Source organism: Octopus sinensis, linkage group LG17, assembly GCF_006345805.1.
Source record: "Octopus sinensis linkage group LG17, ASM634580v1, whole genome shotgun sequence".
NCBI classification, from domain to species: domain Eukaryota; kingdom Metazoa; phylum Mollusca; class Cephalopoda; order Octopoda; family Octopodidae; genus Octopus; species Octopus sinensis.
The window spans coordinates 7,826,402-7,849,705 of record NC_043013.1 but is presented as its reverse complement, the minus strand read 5'-3'; the positions used below and the strand labels follow the sequence as shown (position 1 = coordinate 7,849,705).

The following is a 23,304-nucleotide window of genomic DNA, read 5'->3' as shown; positions in this document are numbered from 1 at the left end:
CATAAATACACGGAGTGGCTGTGTGGTAAGTACCTTGTTTACCAACCACATGGTTCCGGGTTCAGCTCCACAGCGTGGCACCTTGGGCAAGTGTCTTCTACTATAGCCTCGGGCTGACCAAAGCCTTGTGAGTGGATTTAGTAGACGGAAACTGAAAGAAGCCTGTCGTATATATGTATATATATATGTATGTATGTATGTGTGTGTGTGTCTGTGTTTGTCCCCCTAGCATTGCTTGACAACCGATGCTGGTGTGTTTATGTCCCCGTCACTTAGCGGTTCGGCAAAAAGAGACCGATAGAATAAGTACTGGGCTTACAAAGAATAAGTCCCGGGGTCGAGTTGCTCGATTAAAGGTGGTGCTCCAGCATGGCCGCAGTCAAATGACTGAAACAGGTGAAAGAGAGATACAACGAAAATGTATATGGAAACATTCATTATTGGTGTTGCTGCTAAAATCAGTTGGGAGTTTGAAACCAGATTTACAATTTGAAAATCTCTGGGTCCGATTGGAAACTGAGTCCCAGGAGATTTTGAAATTATGATAGTTTGGTTTCTGATCACATGTGTTTCCTCGCCCCCCGAATAATCTCAGCAAAACCAAATATGTTGTCTGCTTACACATAATAGAAGACTAAATGTTTGTCTTATCTCTCTTGTAAGAACATCTGATAAAGCATTGTCTGGGAAGGTGTATAAACTCAACGTTGTTTAGCAACAAGCAGATAATATATAAATCAAGAGCACTGGAATTGCAGATTCTCATTTTCTTTCATTTTGTTTTGTTTTTTGCTTTTTTTTTTTGGTTTTTGCATTTGTTAATTACATCAGTCTAAATTAACAAAAAAAAAAAAAAATCAAGATTTAAACAACCGTTTTACATTTTGTTTAAATTGTTTAGAATTGGCCAATCCAATAATTACTAAGAGTAGGAAATAAAATGCCATAAGTAATGCAAATTTATGTTGACTGAACCATGACATACGATTCTGTAATCTAGAAAGACAAAATGAAAAAGAAAAAAAAAATCATTAATTAAAATTCAGTATAAGGTATCTTTGAGAAATGAAATATAGACAAAAGTGTGACTGTGTGGTAAGAAGCTTGCTTCCCAACCATATGAGTCAGGGTTCAATATCACTGCATGGCACCTTGGACAAGTGCTTTCCACTATTGCCTTGGGACAACTAAAGCCTTATGAGTGGATTTGGTTGATGGAAACTGAAAGAAGCCCAATGTATGTGTTTGTGTCTGTGCTTGTCCCCCACCACTGCTTAACAACTAGTGTTGGTTTGTTTATGTCCTTGTAACTTTGCAGTTCATGAAAAGAGAGCGATAAAATAAGTACCAGGCTTTAAAAAAAAAAGTACCGAGGTTGGCTCATTTGACTAAAGTTCTTCAAGGTAGTGCCCCAGCATGGCCACAGTCTAATGACTGAAACAGGTAAAAGAATATAAGTGATAAAAAGACAATATCAGGTATATTTCATCTTTTACTTGTATCAGTCATGGTACTGTGGCCATGCTGGGGCACCACTTTGAGGGGTTTAGTCGAACAAAGAGATCCAGTACTTTTTTCATTTTTAAAGTTTGCTACTTATTCTATCAGTCTCTGTTACTAAACCACTTGATTTTTTTAATGTTGATATATATATATATATATATATATGTATACATACACACAAAAAGCTTCCATGTAGTTTCTGTCTACCCACTCACAAGGTATTGGGTTGGCCCAGGGCCATAGCAGATCTTTGCCCGAAGTGCCATGCAGTGGTACTGAACCTAAAACTAAGTGATCACAAAATAAGTATCTTAACCACACAGCCATACTACATGAACGATATAGAAAAAAAAAGCCACATGTGAAAAAAAATCTACCAATTTTGTGAACTTGGCACTCAAATTAAAATGACATTTAAAAGGGCCCTGACGTGACTGTGTTTGAGAAGTTCCTTTGAAAACCCTCCAGTAAATCTGAGTACTGCATCATGCTCCGATGTAAGCTTTTCTACACCTGGATACTTTTTCTAATGCCAACCACTTTAAAAGTGTACTTGGTGCTTGCTTTGTGGCACCAACACTAGCGAGGACATCATGTAGTTTGCGCATGTAGTTTACTCCTTCATCTGAGAAGGGCCACTTTAGCATGGTCTCTACTATGTGTGTGTGTATCATCATCATCTTCCTCCAGTGTTTTAAATCCGGGTTTTGTCCCCTTTAACGGGGGTGGCCAGATCTACCTCAATGCCATATAGCAACTAAGGTAGGCAGGTACAGCCCACCCCAACCTTTGGGCTGGTTGGTGCCCATTCTCCTTTGCTATCATGAGGTTTTCTTGGGGCTGGATTTTCTACGGGGAGCATGCCCTTGCTTACCCCCAACCTCAGTTTCTAGACATGAGTGTACCCGAGACCAAGGCCTCTACCATGATTTTTAAGAAATGTGATGGAAAACTAGCTCAGGAAGGCAGGGATGCTACTCCCTGAGACCCCTTTCAGTGTCTCCCTTCGTATATCTGAAGAGCGTAAAAGTGCTTTCAAACTAAAATACTCTGTAGTATTTGTTCTGTACAAATTACATAGGCATTATGGTTATCAGAAATGCAGTAAGCTAGTAGACTGGCTCTTTGGAAACCTGTAACCAATAATGTTATGGTTCAAAAAATGCCATGTAAAAGTAAGACTTGGTTAGTCCACATCTCTTTGTAGGGAGCATAGGGTCAGTTTCCTAGTTTCTCTGGCATGTATATATTGAATTGGAGCGATTGAATTGGAGCGATGTGAAATGAAATGTTTTGTTCAAGAACACAACGCATCACCCGGTCCAGGAATCGAAACCACAATCTAACGATAATGAGTTCGACACCACTAATCCATACGCCTCCACAAAAGCAAGACTAATAAAATCTGATTCAAATCATCATCATCATCATCATTTAACGTCTGCTTTCCATGCTAGCATGGGTTGGACGATTTGACTGAGGTCTGGCGAACCAGACTCGCTGGTGACAAAGGGCCTCTCGCTGAGAGTAAAAGGTAGACTGTACGACGCATGTGTACGAACAGCCATGCTACATGGGAGTCAAACATGGGCCGTGACTGCTGAGGATATGCGTAAGCTCACAAGGAATGAAGCCAGCATGCTCTGATGGATGTGTAATGTCGGTGTGCATACTCGACAGAGTGTTAGTACTCTGAAAGAAAGGTTGGACCTAAGAAGCATCAGTTGTGGTGTGAAAAGGGAGACAAAATTGTCAACTTACTTGTTATTAGGTGATTTATCAGCATAGACGAGCAAATATTTGACTCTTATTACATCATTATTTCTGATTACATAGTATTTTTCTGGTACTTCACCAGCAATACTATTAGGCAACAGAGCACGTGACCGTTTCAACTCAGTGTCTCCTAAAGAGTATAGAAAGAGAGAGAGAGAGAAATAAAGAGTTTGTTTGTAATTTTACATCTTTTTCTATCTTGTTGAGTAGAATCATCATCATCATCATCATCATCATCATTTAACGTCCGTTTTCCATGCTAGCATGGGTTGGACGGTTCGACCGGGGTCTGGTAAGCCATGGAGGCTGTACCAGGCTCCAGTCTGATTTGGCAGTGTTTCTACAGCTGGATGCCCTTCCTAACACCAACCACTCCGTGAGTGTAGTGGGTGTTTTTTATGTGCCACCGGCACGGAAGCCAGCACAGGCTGGCAAACGGCTCTTACGTGTTACCGACACAGACGCCTGTCAGGTGACACTAGTAACTGCTACGCTCGATGGTTAAATATTTAAATTGTAGTAGATAAACTATATTCAATGTTTTATGCAGGGTTGTGTAGTTAAGGAGCTTGATTCCCCAACCCAGGCAAGGATAGAAAAGTGAACATTAAAATAATGATGATGATGATGATGATGATGTTGTCCAGAGTTCCTGAATACTCCTTCACCAAACAATGAGCATGGGGCCATTTCACAGATGATAGCAGAGCCCTGTATTCTTTCTTGGCGAACTGGCAGAATCGTTAGCACGCCGGGTGAAATGCTGAGCAGTATTTCGCCCGTCGCTACGTTCTGAGTTCAAATTCTGCCGAGGTCAACTTTGCCTTTCATCCTTTTGGGGTCGATAAATTAAGTACCAGTTACGCACTGGGGTCGATGTAATCGACTTAATCCCTTAGTCTGTCCTTGTTTGTCTCCTCTGTATGTAGCCCCTTGTGGGTAGCAAAGAAATATGTATTCTTTCTTGATAATTCATCATTTAACATCCACTTTTCCATGTGCACTTGGATCAGACGGAATTTGTTGGGGAAATCTTTCTATGGCTCAACATAGCTTGGCAGAGGGATGCAGGTTTCATACTCATACCCAGGAGCAGTTAAATTCATCATCATCATCATCATCATCGTTTAACGTCTGCTTTCCATACTAGCATGGGTTGAACGATTTGACTGAGGTCTGGCGAACCAGATGGCTGCACCAGACTCCAATCAGATTTGGCAGAGTTTCTACAGCTGGATGCCCTTCCTAAAGCCCTCTTAAATTCGCTTCCATTTCTCCTTGACCAGATCCAGTAGAAACTCTTCTCAGTTGCTCTGCTATTACCTTTAGAGTTCTGATTGTCTTTCTCCCATCAATAAATCTGTATATGACCATGAAGAGATAAAACCCCGAGACAATGACTTCTGGATTACAGAATGTAACTCAAGCAAGATAAGAAAATAAAGTTTATGTCTCGGATATTGAGGAACAGGCTGTGTTTATACTCACCTTTAGGTTGACATTTAACAGAAGGGTCATCAATAATTTCACATACAGCAACACAACTCAATCGATTGCCCAGCCAGCTTTTTGACCAGCCTAAACCAGCAGGACTGTAGTGTAGAGAGACAGATAGCTCACTTGATAAGTAAGTACCTTCTCCAAATATACCATTCTGCAAAGAAAAATAAAATTTTTTAAAGCCATACAAATACAATTGATAATCTTTTATGAAAAAATTCTGAAATCAAAAAAATTCCTGAAGGCCAAAATTTTTTTGAATGACAGATGAGCCACATACGAAAAAATTCCAGAAAGCATTCTGAATTTAACCTCCACAAAATTTTGCTTAAAATTTTTAATATTTATAATAATAATAATAATGAAATTATTGTCTACAGTGCTCAGGTGCAACACAACTTGTCAAAAGTGCATATAATGTACAAATGTCTGGAAAGTGAACAGTGTATGAGTCAGATACATGTTTGCGTGTGTATGGAGGAGAGAAAATCAGGTGTAGTGTTGGCGAATCTCAGGAAGCATGGAAGTTTTGAAGGATGCAGTGCTCCGACAACTAACAACTGATGCCGGCAGTTTGTTCCATGCTTCAGCAACTCTTAGCATGAAAAAATGTTTTTGAAAGTCATGGGAGCAGTGCTGTTTTCTGACTTTGTAAGCAATTAAAAATATTTTTACATTATAAGAATTTAGAAACTTTGAGAGATATGAAGTAAATTATTTTTAACAGTGGATGCTTGCAACAGACTTAGTAGACTCCCACAAGATTATCCATCATCTTTCTCACAACAACAACAACAACCTTGGGCACCTTTTTGAATCCCATATGCCTGACATTCGTGGACATACTTACAAAATCAAAAAATAACACAGCATCCACGACTTTCAGAAAGATTTTTTTCACACTCAGAATTGCTGAAGCATGGAATAAACTACCCGCATCAGTGGTTGGGTGTCAGGACACTGCATCCTCCACGACTTCCATGCTTCCTGAAATTCACCAACAGTACACCATTCCCTGTTCCCTTCCTGTGCATTATTCTGATTGTTTGATATGAACACACACTCACATACACACACACATATTATATATATATATATATATATATATATATATATACCACTTGTCAAGCGGTTGGGGTGGGGTGGGGGCGAACGCTGAGACAAGGAGACGCTCACACGCATGCGCGCGCGCGCACACACACACATGTATATATATATATTATATATATATATATGTGTGTGTGTGTGTGCGTGTCTCCTTGTCTCAGCGTTTGCTCCCACCCCACCCCAACCGCTTGACAAGTGGTGTTGGTTTGTTTATATTCTTGCAGCAAAAAGAGACTGATAGAATAAGTATTAGACCAAAAACGAATTGTAAGTACCGAGGGTTGATATCAGTTCAACTAAAAAAAAAAAAAGAAGGCAGAGCCCCAGCATGGCCGCAGCTCAACGACGGAAACAGGAAAGGTTAAAAGATGCACAAGAATCTATTTCCGGTTACCTTATTCATATGAGAAGCTAATCCTGTGTGGAGGATAGAGTAGAAGTTCTCCACTCGGCTGCCATGATAGGCATACAGTATTTGTCTCCCTTGTTGGAGTTGCTCAAACTTCGATTGGCTGAGCTGACTTGGAAGCACCTCAAACACGTGACTCGGTTCCACTGAAGTAGGTTCTCGGCTTTCGGTCAGGCTCAGAATGTCGTAATACTGGAAAAAAAGAAGGCAGATGCAGGTAAAACACTGAGCTATAGGAAGGAGGATGTCTCAGGAACAGTACAGGATGCATAGGAGCTGCGGAACTGCAGTACCCCACTATTTCAACTCAATACTATCAATAACATTCTATGTAATGAGTCCTTTAAACTTTAATTTTTCCTTTATAATTGTACATTATATAGTCCTTAAGCTTAATGTCAGTAGCCATCCCCTAGTTTTTGAAGAAAAATACCAAACTCCTTGTATAGAACTATGTGCTTCACAGTTCCAGCAATGAAGTGTTTGGTTGTTGTGCGCACGCTCACATGTCTGAGATTCCACAACAGAAGCTTCACACTAGGGAGAGAGAGAGAGCACTATATGAACGACAGTGCTGGGTAAAAGGTACTGTTTCTTTTTGACTCCGCGTGTGTTGTGACTTAAAAACGTGTTTATATTCTTGAATGTGATAAAGTGTAGAATTAGATTATTATCCTGCTTCCAACTTTAGTGCTGCTGCCAGGATTTGAAAAACAGGGCACATTTACCCACCTAATTTTGTGAATCAAGGGAGATTTTGAAAAACAAGGGGGAATTCATAGCAGTGTTCAGTGAACAAATTAAACACACAACCCAGTAGTGGATAAAATATGAACCGATCAAGTTTATGTATAAATTTTATTTTTATATGTTTGTTTCTTTTTACACAGTATTAAAACAACAGCTAAAAAATTTCTGAAGCAGCATCCCAACTAATTTTATCTACGAGCCGCCACTGCTCAAGAATATCATTTTACATTGTAATATAATGTAAATTGAATGTAATGGTATGTGTCTGAGTGTTAATAGGAATTACCACTGGCACTTGTGCCCCATGCTAGTAGGGTGCTAAGAGCACCATCCAAGCTTGATCGTTGCCAGAGCGGCTAACTAGCTTCCGTGCTGGTGGCATGTAAGAGGCACCATTCGAGTGGGATTGTTGCCAGCATCATCTTACTGACACCTGTGCCGTTGGTATATTTAAAAAGATTCGAGTGAGGTCGTTGCCAGTGCCGCCTGACTAGCCTCCGTGCTGGTGGCACGTAAAAGCACCCACTACACTCACGGAGTGGTTGGCATTAGGAAGGGCATCCAGCTGTAGAAACTCTGCCAGATCAAGACTGGAGTCTGGTGCCGCCATCTCGTTCGCCAGCCCACAGTCAAACCGTCCAATCCATGCCAGCATGGAAAGCGGACATTAAACGATAAACATCATGATGATGATATATATATATATAATGTCTAAAAGTTGATGAACCACCTACTGATCCCCTCCATTTTCTTATTGCTATATATATATATATATATATATATATATATACATATATATATACAAAGAGGCACAGGAGTGGCTGTGTAGTAAGTAGCTTGCTTACCAACCACATGGTTCCGGGTTCAGTCTCACTGCATGGCACCTTAGGCGAGTGTCTTCTACTATAGCCTCGGGCCGACCAAAGCCTTGTGAGTGGATTTGGTAGACAGAAACTGAAAGAAGCCCGTCATATATATATATATATATATATATATATATATATATATATGTGTGTGTGTGTGTGTGTGTGTGTGTGTGTGTGTGTGTGAGTGAGTGTGTGTATGTGTGTGTGTGTGTGTGCGTGTGTGCGTGCTTGCTTCCACATGTGTTGGCATTACATTATTCCAGCAGCTTTGAATATTTGCTTACACCTCACATAAACAATATGTTGTGCTACGCAATAACTCAGAGTGTGAAGACCAGTGAAATAAAAACACCTAACGTAAGAACGAGTAAGAGTTGGTGCCAGAAAGAATAACCGGCTGTAGAATACTATCTTAAGAAGCCTTGTGCAGCCCATACCAGCATGGTCAAATAGACATGATGACAATGATGATGATGATGACGACGACGATGATGATGTTGATGGCAATGACAATGATGATGATGTGTTTAAGAAACCTGAAGAAATGTCACAGAGGAAGTTTATCATTTCTTCACTGCAGAATTGGTTAAACAGAAGAATAAGTAGGAATAAAGATAAACAGGTTCCTTACATCATTTTTGTCTCTTGTTTTAAGAGTGAAATATTTATTGTTGAAGTGCCACATAAGTAAATTTACTGTTGATTCTGGTAGACTGTCAAAAGATGGTTCCAGCTGTGCCATGGAAGGAATATCTTTTACAGCTTGTTCCTGCAAGATACAGAAAAATTTTTAAAGAAGATTATTAGGAGTGGGGAAAAAAGGGGAAAGTGAAGTAACTGGAATGGAAAACCATCATTGTATTCACAGAATAAAATAATAAAATAACTATCATTTGTCTGATTTTCTGAGGAGAGGAATTACCATAGAGGACTGCACTTGAGAAGAACCACCCACCACAACAGAACTGAGAATGGGGTGGATGAGTAAAAGAAGGGAGAGACATATGTATTCATTAAAGAATGGTTGTATGAATGTGGCCAACTTTTTTGATTGAAATTCTAGATGTTTTTGAAAGAGTGATTTTTGAGTTCTATATATACACTCACACAGCAATTATATATATAAAAACACACATATATTTTTGAAATTCTACCTATGAGAATTCTATATGAATTTGATTGTATATATGTGTTAAAGATTTAAAGATGATCTCAAACCATTGCTAAAACCTTTTTACCACATTGTTGTTGGACCTTGTAAAAGACTCTAGATTCCAAAATTCTACAAGGACAGCTGCTTTCCCTCTTCTGTACTTGGCTCTCTTTCTCTTTTAGAAAATTCCAGGTTGGAGCTTTAAAATATACAAAACAAAAGAGCCAACCAGAAATAGATGAATTTGGAAATATAATTGTGATAGCATTGTATATTACCTTTTTTTTTAAATTCCATTTTGCAGTCTGAAAGACAAATACTTGGACGAAAATCAATAGTGGCTAAAATGACCCCAACTTTCCAAGTTTATTTAACCACAATGATGAATCTTTAATTATATTAATTGATTATTTAAAAAAAAAAATCATAATGTGTACTTATGTATGTGTGCAAGAATATGAACATGTACATGTCTTTGGGTGTGTGTGTTTTTATATATGTAATTGCTGTGTGAGTGTATATATAGAACTCAAAAATCACTCTTTCAAAAACATCTAGAATTTCAATCAAAAATGTTGACCACATTCATACAACCATTTTTTAATGAATACAAAAGAATAAAAAAAAACAAGACCTGGAAATGCAAGTACAATTTTTACTGAAGACAGTCAAAAACAACATCTGGCTTTTTTAATTAAAAACCTTGACTACTATAAAAATTTGACCACACTAATACAAAAACCATGCCTCTTTACCTCCACCACATAAATGACTACAAAGGAATAAAGAAACAAGACATGAAATGCAATTATAATTTTTACTGAAGAAAATCAAATCAAAGACCTTGACCTATTCAAATATAAAAATTCTTTTTCCTTCCCTACACTAAAAGGTCACTAAGTACTAAACAAGTCTGACCATACCAATACAAAAACCACGCCTTTTTACCACCCCCTCTTTCTCAAACTTTTTTCTTCTTTCTTCTCCCTTGCTTGGCAAACCCATCAATTTTTTTATATATAAAAAGGCTAAGAAATCTAACTTTAAACCACTTTTTAATAAATCTAATAAAGGAAGAAAGCGCTAAAAGTGTAAATAAAATAATCATCCAACATTCTGACTACCTTATTACTCTAAATATACAATAACTGGACATCACTTCAAAAACTCTCTCTCTCTCTCTCTCTATATATATATATATATATATATATATATATATATATATATGGAGAGAGAGAGAAATAGAGAGGCTATGAGGAGTTTTTGTCAAGTTGACTCAATCTTTTAGGTATGTGTTTTGAGTGCTCAAAGAGGTGTGCCACTAAAATTCCAGTTAGAACAACAGCAATTGAAGTCATGGCTGAGTGATTCTCTTGTTCAAAAAGCAGCTGGGATATCCTAGAAATAGCTGTCAGGGACTTTCTTTACCAGTTTGTACTATTTTTACTATCCATTGTGTAGTAAATTTTTTTTCAGATTGAATTAAATGGAAGCAAATGCCCTTGACCTGCCTTGACTAACTGTTTGACTTTCCTCAATGCTTTAACACTCAATGCTTTAACATTCAGATTTCTTTGTCAAATGTATTGTTTATTTATTTACATTGTTTTGGATTATTCACACAATATCCTGTACCTTCAAGATTTCAATGGTGCATTTGTATATTTTTAGAATGACATTGTAGGGTAGATGTGAGAAGTTGAAGCTGGTCAGTTTTTAATATAATACAGGTAGAATATTTGGGTTGGTTATGACTAGATTAAATACTAAAGGGTTAACCTATACACACACATATATATATCCATATATATATATATATATATATATATATATATATATATATATATATATATACTCTTTTACATATTTCAATCATTTGATTGCAGCCACATAGGAGCATTTTTGATTTGAAAACCCCACTAGAATGGGAGAAAGCGCTAATGATCTAAGTGATATGGTATATATATAAAAAATGTAATATATAAATAAATATCTGTAAATATAAACCATCCGATCTTCTGAGTACTTCATTTCTTCTAATATATATATATATATCATCATCACCATCATCATCGTTTAACGTCCGCTTTCCATGCTAGCATGGGTTGGACGGTTCAACTGGGGTCTGGCAAGCCCGAAGGCTGCACCAGGCCAGTCAGATCTGGCAGTGTTTCTACAGCTGGATGCCCTTCCTAACGCCAACCACTCCGAGAGTGTAGTGGGTGATTTTATGTGCCACCGACACAGGTGCCAGACAAGGCTGGCAGACGGCCACGCTCGGATGGTGTTTTTTATGTGCCACCGACACAGGTGCCAGACGAGGCTGGCTGACGGCCACGCTCGGATGGTGTTTTCTTATGTGTCACCGACACAGGTGCCAGACGGGGCTGGCGGACGGCCACGCTCGGATGGTGTTTGTTACGTGCCCTCAGCACGGAGGCCAGTCGTTGCGGTACTGGCTACGATCACGTTCGGATGGTTTTCTTATGTGCCACCGGCACTGGTACCACAAGGATACAAATTCCATTGATGTTCATCTATTTTGATTTGGTTCGATTTGATTTGATTTGATTCGATTCGATTCTCACTTGCCTCAACAGGTCTTCACAAGTGTCACAAGAAGGAAGGTATGCACAGGTGGACTGACTACGTCCCAAGTAGGGGCCACGGATTATGGCTTCACTAGTCTTGCCAGGTCTTCTCACGCACAGCATACTTCCATAGGTCTCGGTCTCTAGTCATTTCCATGGTGTGACCTAACGTCCGAAGGTCGTGCTTCACCACTTCGTCCCAGGTTTTCCTGGGTCTACCTCTTCCACGGGTTCCCTCAACTGCTAGGGATTGGCACTTTCTCACACACCTATCTTCATCCATTCTCGCCACATGACCATACCAGCGCAATCGTCTCTCTTGCACACAACAACTGATGCTTCTTAGGTACAACATTTCTCTCAAGGTACTAACGCTCTGTCGAGTAAGTACACTGACATTACACATCCATCGGAGCATACTGGCTTCGTTCCTCACAAGCTTACGCATGTCCTCAGCAGTCACGGCCCATGTTTCACTGCCATGTAGCATAGCTGTTCGTACACATGCATCATACAGTCTGCCTTTTACTCTGAGCGAGAGGCCTTTAGTCACCAGCAGAGGTAAGAGCTCCCTAAACTTTGCCCAGGCTATTCTTATTCTAGCAGTTACACTTTCAGCGCACCCGCCCCCACTACTGACTTGGTCACCTAGATAGCGGAAGCTATCAACTACTTCTAGTTTTTCCCCCCGGAAAGTGACGGAAGTTGTTTTCTGCAGATTTTCGGAGGTCAATGCTCCAGAGCATCTGCCACATACAAAAACTATCTTCCCAGTTAGCCTACCTTTGACATTGCTGCACCTCTTATGTGTCCATAGCTTACACTGGGTACATCTTATAGAGTTTCTACCTATACCTTTTCTACAGATCGAGCAGGGCCATCTTCCTGAGGATATTTGTGGATTTTCTAACTTTCTACTTATTAGTACTTTGGTTTTAGCTAGGTTGACTCTAAGGCCCCTCGATTCTAAACCCTCCTTCCACACCTGGAACTTCTCCTCCAGTTCTGATAGTGACTCAGCGATTAGAGCGAGGTCGTCAGCATAGAGGAGCTCCCAGGGGCAACCTGTCTTGAATTCCTCCACAATTGCCTGGAGGACTATGATAAATAGGAGGGGGCTGAGTACTGAACCCTGGTGGACCCCAACCTCTACCTTGAATTCTTCTGTGTACATGCTGCCAACTCTAACCTTACTTACGGCATCTCTGTACATGGCTTGCACAGCCCTCACCAGCCATTCATCTATCCCTAGTTTCCTCATTGACCACCAGATGAGGGATCGGGGGACCCTATCAAAGGCTTTCTCCATGTCAACGAAAGCCAGGTACAGGGGCTTATCTTTGGCTAGGTATTTCTCCTGCAGCTGCCTTACCAGGAATATAGCATCAGTGGTGCTTTTCCCTGGGATAAACCCAAACTGCATCTCATCTAAACTAACTCTCTCTCTAATTAGTTGGGCTATGACCCTCTCCGTAACCTTCATTACCTGATCCAACAGCTTGATACCTCTGTAATTATTCGTATCCAGGGCATCACCTTTACCTTTGTAGCAGTTGACTAGTATGCTGCTACACCAGTCATTGGGTATGACTCCTTCGTGTATCACCTGGTTGACTATACGGGTGACTAGGTTATAGCCGACACTGCCAGATATTTTGAGCATCTCTGCAGTAATTCCTGATGGGCCTGGGGCTTTCCCTGTCTTCATGCTTCTAATTGCCTTAGCTACCACGGAACTATCAACTCAGATAGCTGGTCCCTCTGTTGGGTCAACATTCGGCAGACTCTCTTTATCCCATTCATTTTCTTTATTCAGCAACCTTTCATAGTGGCATCTCCAAACCTCTCTCTTTGCATCCTCATTTAGCACAAGTGAACCATCATCCATGCGAACACACTTCTCTCCTACCACATCACGATTCTCTCTCACACACTGTCTTGCAACACGAAATACCTCAAGTCTTTCATCCTCACGGCTCAGAACATTGGCAAATTTTTTCTTATCCGCTTCCCCTCTGGCTAAATAAACCTGTCTCCTAGCTTCCCTTTTGGCTGTCTGATACAATTCCCTGCTACCACCGTTCTTCCAGTCCTTCCAAGCCTGTCTCTTTTGTCTAATAGCCCTGTCAACCACAGTGTTCCACCACCATGTTACTCTGGGTCGAGATGATGACGGGCTCCTTTCAGTTTCCGTCTACCAAATCCACTCACAAGGCTTTGGTCAGCCCGAGGCTATAGCAGAAGACACTTGCCCAAGGTGCCATTCAGTGGGAATGAACCCGGAACCATGTGGCTGGTAAGCAAGCTACTTACCGCACAGCCACTCATGTGTCCTCTCTTGAAACATAGTAGTAGTAGTAGTAGTAGTAGTAGATGAAGATGGTTTTGTTGTTATTGCTGTTGGTATTGTTGTTGTCAGTTATAATGGATTTGTTTTCATTTGACAGTTTAAATCATGAGAAGAATGTGGAATTCATGACCTTTGCAGGGCTTCTTGCATAAGTATTTGTTGTTATTGTTGATGATGTAGTAGCAGCAGCAGCAGCAGTCACTGTTGACGTTCAGTAGTTGTAGTAATTGTTGTTTTTTGTTACCGTTTAGTACACCAATCATCTCTATTCAAAAGGAACTATTGTCTATGATGATGTTGTTGTTGCTGTTGCAGTTATTGTCTTATTTACTTGTTATTTCTATATCTACTCTTTTACTCTTTTATTTGTTTCAGTCATTTGACTGCGGCCATGCTGGAGCACCGCCTTTAGTCGAGCAACTCGATCCCAGGATGGGGGGACAGACACAGACACACAAACACATACATACACACAGACATACATACATATATATATATAAATATATATATATATATATATTTATATATATAAGTACACGACGGGCTTCTTTAAGTTTCCATCAACCGAATCCACTCACAAGGCTTTGGTCAGCCTGAGGCTATAGTAGAAGACACTTGCTCAAGGTGCCATGCAGTGGGACTGAACCTGGGACCATGTGGTTTGTAAGCAAGCTACTTACCACACAGCCACTCCTGTGCCTATATGCACATCATTAATAAACCCCAGGAAAATGGCATAGTCTGTTTCTTTAAGTCTAAAAAATGCAACCAATATGTGAAGTGTCTCTTGAGTGTAGTTAACTCTAGCAGATAAGTATGTGAGTTTTTCAAGGAATCTAATGTAAAAAAATAAGGTTTACTTGTGTTGTCAATGCTAAGAAGTCTATAGAAATACCTGAAAAATGGATGGTATGTATTTATTGTGCACAGTGCTAAGAAATTCCCTAAGTATAAGTTTGAAAGCTGAGTCAACAGGGAGAGGTTACATCATCATCATCGTTTAACGTCCGTTCTTCATGCTAGCATGGGTTGGACGGTTCGACCGGGGATCTGGGAAGCCAGAAGGCTGCACCAGGCTCCAGTCTGATCTGGCAATGTTTCTATAGCTGGATGCCCTTCCTAACGCCAACCACTCCGTGAGTGTAGTGGATGCTTTTTACGTGCCACCTGCACAGGTGCCAGGCGAGGCTGGTAATGGCCATGATCGGATTGGTGCATTTTATGTGCCACCGGCACGGAAGCCAGTCGAGGCGGCGCTGGCAAATGCACAAGTCTCTGATATTCAAGTGGCTAAAAAGTGTCAGCAGAAGGGCACCCAGGAGCCATAACCTGGATGTGGCCCAGCACCCTTAGAGTATAAGAAGTTAAGGGCTAAAACACTTGCCTGAAAGGTGTTTCTTCTCTGAAGCCCTTCTGCTGCTCAGCCCACTGTACAAAATAGATGGGATAAATCTCCAATGTTTGAAGACATTGGAAATAACTTTACAGGATTTAGGGTTTTGAAGGAAAGACAGAATATTTCTATCAGCTTTTTTTCATGCTCATTATTTAATTATTCCTGCTGCAAAGGGTCCTGCATCAAAGATGTATGAAAATAATGTTGGGAAATGAATGAATGCAAATGAAGATGCAGGTATAAGGCGAAGGAGTGGCTGTGTGGTAAGTAGCTTGCTTACGAACCACATAGTTCCGAGTTCAGTCCTACTGCGTGGCATCTTGGGCAAGTGTCTTCTGCTATAGCCTCAGGCCGACCAAAGCCTTGTGAGTGGATTTGGTAGATGGAAACTGAAAGAAACCCGTCGTATATATGTATATATATATATGTGTATATGTTTGTGTATCTGTGTTTGTCCACCCAACATTGCTTGACAACCGATGCTGGTGTGTTTACGTCAGAATAAGTACTAGGCTTACAAAGAATAAGTCCTGGGGTCGATTTGCTCAAAACTAAAGGCGGTGCTCCAGCATGGCCACAGTCAAATGACTGAAACAAGTAAAAGAGTATTGTTCATCATTACACTGACACAGAAATGTGCAGATGAATGTACAAGCTAGTGGAAAAGAGAGCAATGAGGAAAATGTAGCTAAAAGGGTATCTCTGTTCATAGATTAATTCAGTTGAAAGGTAAACTGCTAAAAGGTCTAGACCCTAGAGCAACATAAATTTATAAGTGAACAAGAAACAATGGATGTTGATATACTGTAGGATAAACTAAGGAAAGAAAAGCCAAAATATATGAAATAGCTCGGCTTACAAGACATGTCCACAAAAATAACTTTAAGGTGTTGGTTAAGAAATGTAATTGAAAATACAGTGGCTTCAACATTTGCTCACCCAGGTATATTGCTATTGTCATGATAAGTTCCTGACATCTTAGTACCCTCCAAAATGAAGAAAATAAAAATCCTAACAGCTCTTCACCTCAAGACATGTACGTGTTTAGCTGCAAATTCTAGTTCTTCACTTTAGAAACAGCATTTTGTGAAGGTTATTAAAATTTCACTTAATTTTCATTTACTGGTTCTTGTTTCATTATTAACTTGTACTGATTAATGAGTGAAGTTGTTAGCTGTTTGGTTAAGTGTACACTTAATTTGTAATCTTTAATTTGGTGAAATCACTAATTTGGCACCCTTAAGGCTCTAATGAAGCTGGATTAACAATAGTCAGCCGGTGCCAGTTAAGTATTGAAGTCAATATAATTGACGATACGCCTCTCCTAAACGTAGTGTTTTTGTGTCTATGTTAGAAATTTTAATTATTACAGGGCTGATTTGTTGGTAGAATCGTTACAGTGTTGGAGAAATGCTTAGCGGAACTTACTCCGGTTCTTTCCGTACTGAGTTCAAAACCCGGCGAGGTAAACTTTACTTTTCATATCCCCGGGTTTGATAAAAAATAAAGTACCAGCCAAGCACCGGAAACCGATATAATCGACTAATTCTGCCCTAAATTTCAGACCTTGTGTCTATATTACGAGCAATAATTATTATTATTGCAGTTGTTTAATTATTAATGAGTAAAGATGCGGTAATGAAGTTTGTTATTGTTTAAGTGTCAAAGCAGACGACAACGATACCAATCCATGAAGAATGCTATTGATATTAGGGTGTCATTTATAAAATCGAGGTTTGAGAGAATGAATGAACGATACAAATGATAGCATCTCGTCGGAGAGAGAAAGAAGGTCGAGCCAACGAAAGCGGCTCGTCTCTGTGCTATTCTGAAATAGCAGTCAAATCTCCCTCAAATCACACCGTACTGTCGTACCGGGATAAATTGAGTCAAGGGCGAAATGAATTTGATCAAAGACGTACCTGGCCAGGGCTGACATGGGGCTAAACAACAACAATCAAATTAAATATATATTTCTTCCTTCACTACCCACAAGGGGCTAAACATAGGGGGGGGGGACAAACAAGGACAGACAAAGGGATTAAGTCAATTACATCGATTCCCCAGTGCGAAGCTGGTACTTAATTTATCAACCCCCGAAAGGATGAAAGGCAAAGTCGAGACCTCGGCGCAATCAAATTAAATATAGACAGATCATGGAGATCAGATGGGTAGATGGATAGATAGATAGATAGATAAATAGAGGGAGATATAGAGAAGAAAAGAAACGGAAGATGAGACGGAATGAAGGAAATTAGTGAAAGGGGGAAAACAAGAAGAAGGGATACAAACCAGGGCCTTCTTGTCTTTTTCGAAACCTTCTTTGATAAATGCCGGAGGAAAAGGTCTCAGGACAGAATCATGACGATAACTATGGACGGCAGCCACGAACAGACTGATGGTCAGGTCACAGGCGACGGGATCGCTGTTCACTCGGTCCAAAACGGTTCGTTTCCCGTCGGGCAGAGGAGGAGGATTCGATTCTTCTTTCTTCATTTTCCAGCTGCTTCCTCGACACTCTCATTCATACACACCCACAAATAGAACATGAAAGTAAAAAAAATCAAAGCCGAAACTCGAGTCAAGATGTGCATATATGAAAGAAAGTCTTGAATGATGTTTCGTCTGGTCGTGGTACATTAAATAAAGAGAGAGAAAGAAAGAGAGTCGGAAACGGCCAGAGGAGAAAATGCAACAATAATAGAAGGCGACATGTTCTGAGTGATAGAGCTTATCACGAGCCGAGGAGATTAGCAGGAACAAGGTAGAAAGGCGAGGATTTTATTTAATTAAATATGAACCAACAACTTAGGAGTTTCTCGTGAGTTAGGGTTGTTCTTCAACAATTAAATTGGCGATCTTTCGTCTCTAGTAGACCTTTCCGTAAAAAAATATTTTTTTTTTTACATATGGGCTTGCGGGAACTTTTGAAGTAATATACATACATATACACATACACCGAGTAAAAAAATTCAGTTATCTCTTTCTTTCACACATTACTCTGTCTCTTCACACACACTAACAGAAGCACTTCACTTACACAACATACTGTCTGTCTCTCACACCCCATCAAACACACACACACACACATGTACATCAATGCTTCCCATGCACGGTAACTTCAAAAGAACTTCCCTCGTCATAAAATCTCTTTCGCTTTCATTACTTCAAAAGTTCCCGCAAGCCCATATGGAAAAAATATATTTTTTTTTACGGAAATCGACGGAAAGGTCTACTAGAGACGAAAGATTGCCATTAAATTTTATTAATTGAAACCAGAGATAATTAAAACAATGGTTCGTGGTGGTGGTGGTGGTGGTGGTGGTTAAGTTTGTCAATTAAAAGCAACAACTTTCCTTCTGGATTCTGGATTTTTAGGATCTTTTCCTTTGGGATGTAATCCCATGGATGGAGACGGGTGGGTTAAGAAATTAATGTTGCCTAACGTTTACAATAAAATATTTCAGTGTATTACATTTTTGTTGTTGTTGTTGTTGCTGGTGTTACATGGCAAAAAAAGTGGATGTGGCAAAAAAAGAAAAAAAAAAATTTCTTTAGCTGTTCCGGGTTCAGTTCCACTGCGCGACACTTTGGGAAAGTTTCTTCTTCTATAGCCCTGAGCTGACCAAAGCCTTGTGAGTGGATTTGGTTGACGGAAACTGAGAGAAGCCCGTCGTACACACACACAATGTATATATATATATATATATATAAAATCAAGGATAAAATCTATATAGGATTTTAGCAAGTAGCTAGCATGTAGAAAAAACATTTAGGTAAAAATTTATACAAAATATTTAATTTTATAAATATGATTATAATAAGGGCAAATACTAAGTAGCGTCATATGCTAGAAGAAAACGCTAAATGGCTCTAAAACTACCTTATTTATCACATAGGCACGGGCTGAAAGCGAGGAAAATGAACAAAAAAGATTTTTAATAAAAGGTTTAGCCAGAGATCGATTTATGGCTAAACCTTCAAAAAAATCTTTTTTGTTTATTAGTAATAGATAAGGTAGTTTTAGAACTATTTGGCGTCTTCTTCTAGCATGCGGCACAACTTAGTAGTCGCCCTTATTATAATTACATCTTTATATATAAAACTAAAGTTGTGGGTCTGTCTCCTACGATTTAGATTCCTTACTCCCACATTTTGCGGTGCAGTGTAACCAAAAGCGGGTATCTTATAGTCGTGATTCATATCGAGCCCTTCTGGGTATTAGCGCGCGTCTACGATTTAAAAAAAAATTTACCATAATTTTTTCCCATTTTTAATGCATTTTTTTGCTATTATATAAGGGAAGTAACTCTCTAAAAATGTATTATTAAATCTCAGAACGTAAAAAGCTACAGTAACATCCCCCTTTGTGATTAGCCATATTGAGATGGCTATTATACTTTACATCTCTAAAATGCTTATATAGTTATTTCCCTTACAAACCTGAGCAACGCCGGGCGATACTGCTAGTTACATATATATATATATCTTGTAAGTTTGTTTACAGGAAACGTCTTGAATAGGCATATAAAAACACTCATCTATTATGCCGGCTACAGCAATGTCAAATGGCAATACCAGTTTCTTGGGGCTGCATCGAGCTGTACCGATATAATGTAGGATACTACAGACTATACCGTAATCATCCCAGGAATACGGACTATGATCATAAGGGACACGTGATTTGTGGAAACGCACGTAGCGATGCATCAAACTATTTATAAATTCCGTCCAAGGAAATTATTATTGTTGTTGTTGTTGTTGTTCTTGTTGCTATTATTATTATTATTATTATTATTATTATTACTATATGTGTGTGTGGGAGGGAGACAGTCTTTTTGTCTGTATTTGGTCCCCACCACTGCTTGACATCCTATGTTGGTTTGTTTACGTTCCCGTAAGATAGCGATTCGGTAAAAATTGACCGATAGAATAAGTACCAGGCTTTAAAAAATAAGCCCTGGGGGCGATCCATCCGACTAAAAATTCTTCACAGTGGTGCCCCAGTATGGCCGCAGTCTAATGACTGAAACAAGTAAAAGATAAAAGATTGCATTTTATTTTCAGAATTGTAATATCTTCTATGTTTAAAACTTAGAAATCTGCAGAAATTTTCGAAAATAAAAAATTAGGGAACAGAATGCTCTTTCAGAGAGATTTTGTCCTACTAAATCTGATCAAAGGGAGTTAAGCGAAGAGTCTGGTGAGCTCAGTGGTCAATCAGTTTCTTTCGGTTCACTGATGAAGAGAATTAGTCCGAAACGTAAAAAGTTTTCACTCCTCACGTAAGCTGAATTTTACGAACTTTTAAGGGCTAATTATTGTTGACTATTGTTGATGTGAAACTATAATCCCCGACTTGATTGGATTCGATGATTTTTTTTATTATGATGTACGTCTGTGTGTGTGTGTGTGTGTGTGTGTGTATGTGTTTAATATCACATTTTGCCTTCAAATGCGTTGAGTACATATTTTTGATCAGTAGACAAACCGTGCACGCGCATGCCTGAAAGAAATAAAGATGTAGTGTTTGAGAAAATGTATATGACGTGTCTGTGTACAAAGGTAGCAAGGGTTTTCTGGAGACAAATATGTTTAGCGTGCCTTCACTTTAATTAAAAAGCATTTTAGCCAAAAGAAATTTTGTGCCCCTTTACTCCTGCTCCCGGGAGAAGGCGACAGCCCTTCTCTTTCTCGCCCCATCTTGCTACGCCTTTGTGTGTTTGAAAGATTGTACTATATGAGTATCTCATTTCAAATGTGTTGTGTATATGTGTGAATTCTGGAGGTAGTAGGCTTAGTCTACCGCTGGATTTAACACCTCCAGCTAGCCCTTGGGTATCTTTAGCAAAGTACATTTTGTTGAAAGCATTTAGGCCAGGGATTTGCTCTGGAAATAAGTTCTTTGATTCTTGCAAGTCTCAAAGTGTCCCAAGCACAACTTGCTTACATCTAAGTAATAGATAATAATAATAATGATAAACTGCCTGTTTCTATTATACAAAATTTACTCTTCGGAATTGATCGTAATTGGTAAGGCAGTCTAGTTGTATGCTTCTCGGGGTTGTGACGTAGCATTACTTTGACAAGCCATGAGTCACTTCAGAATAGAACAACACGTGTATAGAATTTACAACAAAGTTTTCACTGAATGATTTTTTTCCATTTTTAAATCGATAGGCGTAGGACAAAAAGGATAGAAAAACACTGGTCTAGCTCTAGCTGTTGAGAATTGTAAATCTTTGGTATATCGTTTATAACATTTGTTCTCAACAAAAGAAACATCCATTGTGAGATCTATAGGAAGTTATTTTTCTTTTTCCTCTGTATTCACATACACTTTATTCAAATAGAAAAAATGTGATACGTTAAATTGCTAGAAGAATAACTATAATTCTCCTGTTTTTCTCGCGCTATTTTCACATACATCATATTTGTTTTGTTAAATATTGTTGCTTAGCTCCGTATTAGCTCTAAATGAGTGATCCATGATCAATAGCATAGCAACCATAACCATCTCGTTTTTATTTTATGCCGTGCATATATGAATCTGTTATCCAATGTATCCCTCCTTTAACTTTATCTAGCAGGCCAAGCGACTATGTAGAAGCTCCTTCAATATTAACTCTTGGTAAAACAGACAATCAATAATCTCTAAAGATATTAACATCCTGTCAAATAAACATACATATTTACTGTCAATTGAACCTACTTTCGTTGTACTGTGAAATAAGCCGACATATTTAAGCTATTCATTTAAAGAGTTGTATTCAGTAAAATATTATTAGGTTGTTCCGAAAATAATGGCCGCTCTAAGTGTAGTGTTCTGAAACGCAATTTTATTATAGTATTTTAATTATATTTTAAGTGAATTCTGATATATCTAATAATTGATGTATGCTCTTTAATAATTTTCTACTTATTTCAGATAGAAAACATTCCTGAAGCATAGGCGCCCTTAATTAAGAACATGACAAAAAAGGACCTTCGCTTATTTTTCTTGAATAAGTTCAAGCTTGGACACAATGCCTCCCAAACTGCTGCCCATATCAACAGAGCATGGCAAGAGTAGTCCACAAGTGATCGCACACTACGAAGGTGGTTTCAGAAATTCCGTAGTGGTCACGAGAGCCTTGAAGATGAAGAAGGTAGAGGACGGTCAGGCAATCTTGACAAAGAACAACTGAAAGCAATTGTTGAACAACACCCTCGTGAAAGTGCTTGAGAAAGGTCTCAGGCACTTGGTGTCGGTATTGCAACGGTCTCACGCCATCTGTAGAAGATTGATAATGTGAAAAAGCTCGATAAATAGGTACCGCATGAGCTCAATGAAAATCAAAAAGTTCGGCGTTTTGAAGTGTGCTCGATGCTCTTTCTGCAAAGCACCAATGTTCCTTTTCTTGACCGAATAGTCACTTGTGACGAAAAGTGGATCCTTTATGATAACCGTAAACGATCAAGTCAATGGCTTGACCCCGATGAGTCCTCCAAACATTTCCCAAAGCCAAAGTTGCATCAGCAAAAGATTATGGTGACTGCCTGGTGGTCTGCAATTGGTGTTGTCCATTACAGCTTTCTGGAAGCCAGTCAGAGCATTATTTTCGAAACAACCTAATAATCAAACCAATGAAATTTTAGCAGCGGCTATCACTTGGGGGTGGCTGATGAAGAACAGTCTTAGCTGGGATCAGTTAAAAACTACAAAGTAATATATTTCCCATCAATTTAGAATATAGTGATTATTATGAATATTTAAAAAAACAATTAATAGCAGGTTCTGGAGAAAGATGTGACCATGGCTTTTACGTTCAGAGGTGATGTTCTTAAATAACTGCAGCAGATGGCCATAGATTAAAAAAAGAAAAAAGAAAAAGACCGACAGGGTGGATATTTCAGAAGATTG

The 23,304-nt window shown here is 39.1% G+C and overlaps 1 protein-coding gene across 1 annotated transcript; it reads right to left on the bottom strand.

Annotated features, from left to right (window-relative positions):
• Positions 1-284: 284 nt before the first annotated feature.
• LOC115220979 (protein mono-ADP-ribosyltransferase PARP16) lies at positions 285-18,149 on the bottom strand. The gene is made up of 6 exons (XM_029791196.2): positions 17,694-18,149; positions 8,543-8,680; positions 6,281-6,487; positions 4,768-4,933; positions 3,265-3,409; positions 285-996 (listed from the first exon to the last, which is right to left on the bottom strand). Exons 1-6 carry the CDS (start codon positions 17,895-17,897, stop codon positions 858-860), a joined length of 999 nt encoding a protein of 332 aa, XP_029647056.1. The 5' UTR covers positions 17,898-18,149; the 3' UTR covers positions 285-857.
• Between the last annotated feature and the right edge of the window lie 5,155 nt (positions 18,150-23,304).

Coding starts and splice junctions, on each gene's coding strand:
- LOC115220979 (XM_029791196.2), bottom strand. CDS start 17,897: ATGAAGAAAGAAGAATCGAATCCTCCTCCTCTGCCCGACGGGAAACGA. Junction 6,488..8,542: donor AAACAAGAGACAAAAATGAT/GTAAGGAACCTG, acceptor CTTTTTTTCCAG/TATTACGACATTCTGAGCCT. Junction 997..3,264: donor GATAAATCACCTAATAACAA/GTAAGTTGACAA, acceptor TTGTCTTTCTAG/ATTACAGAATCGTATGTCAT.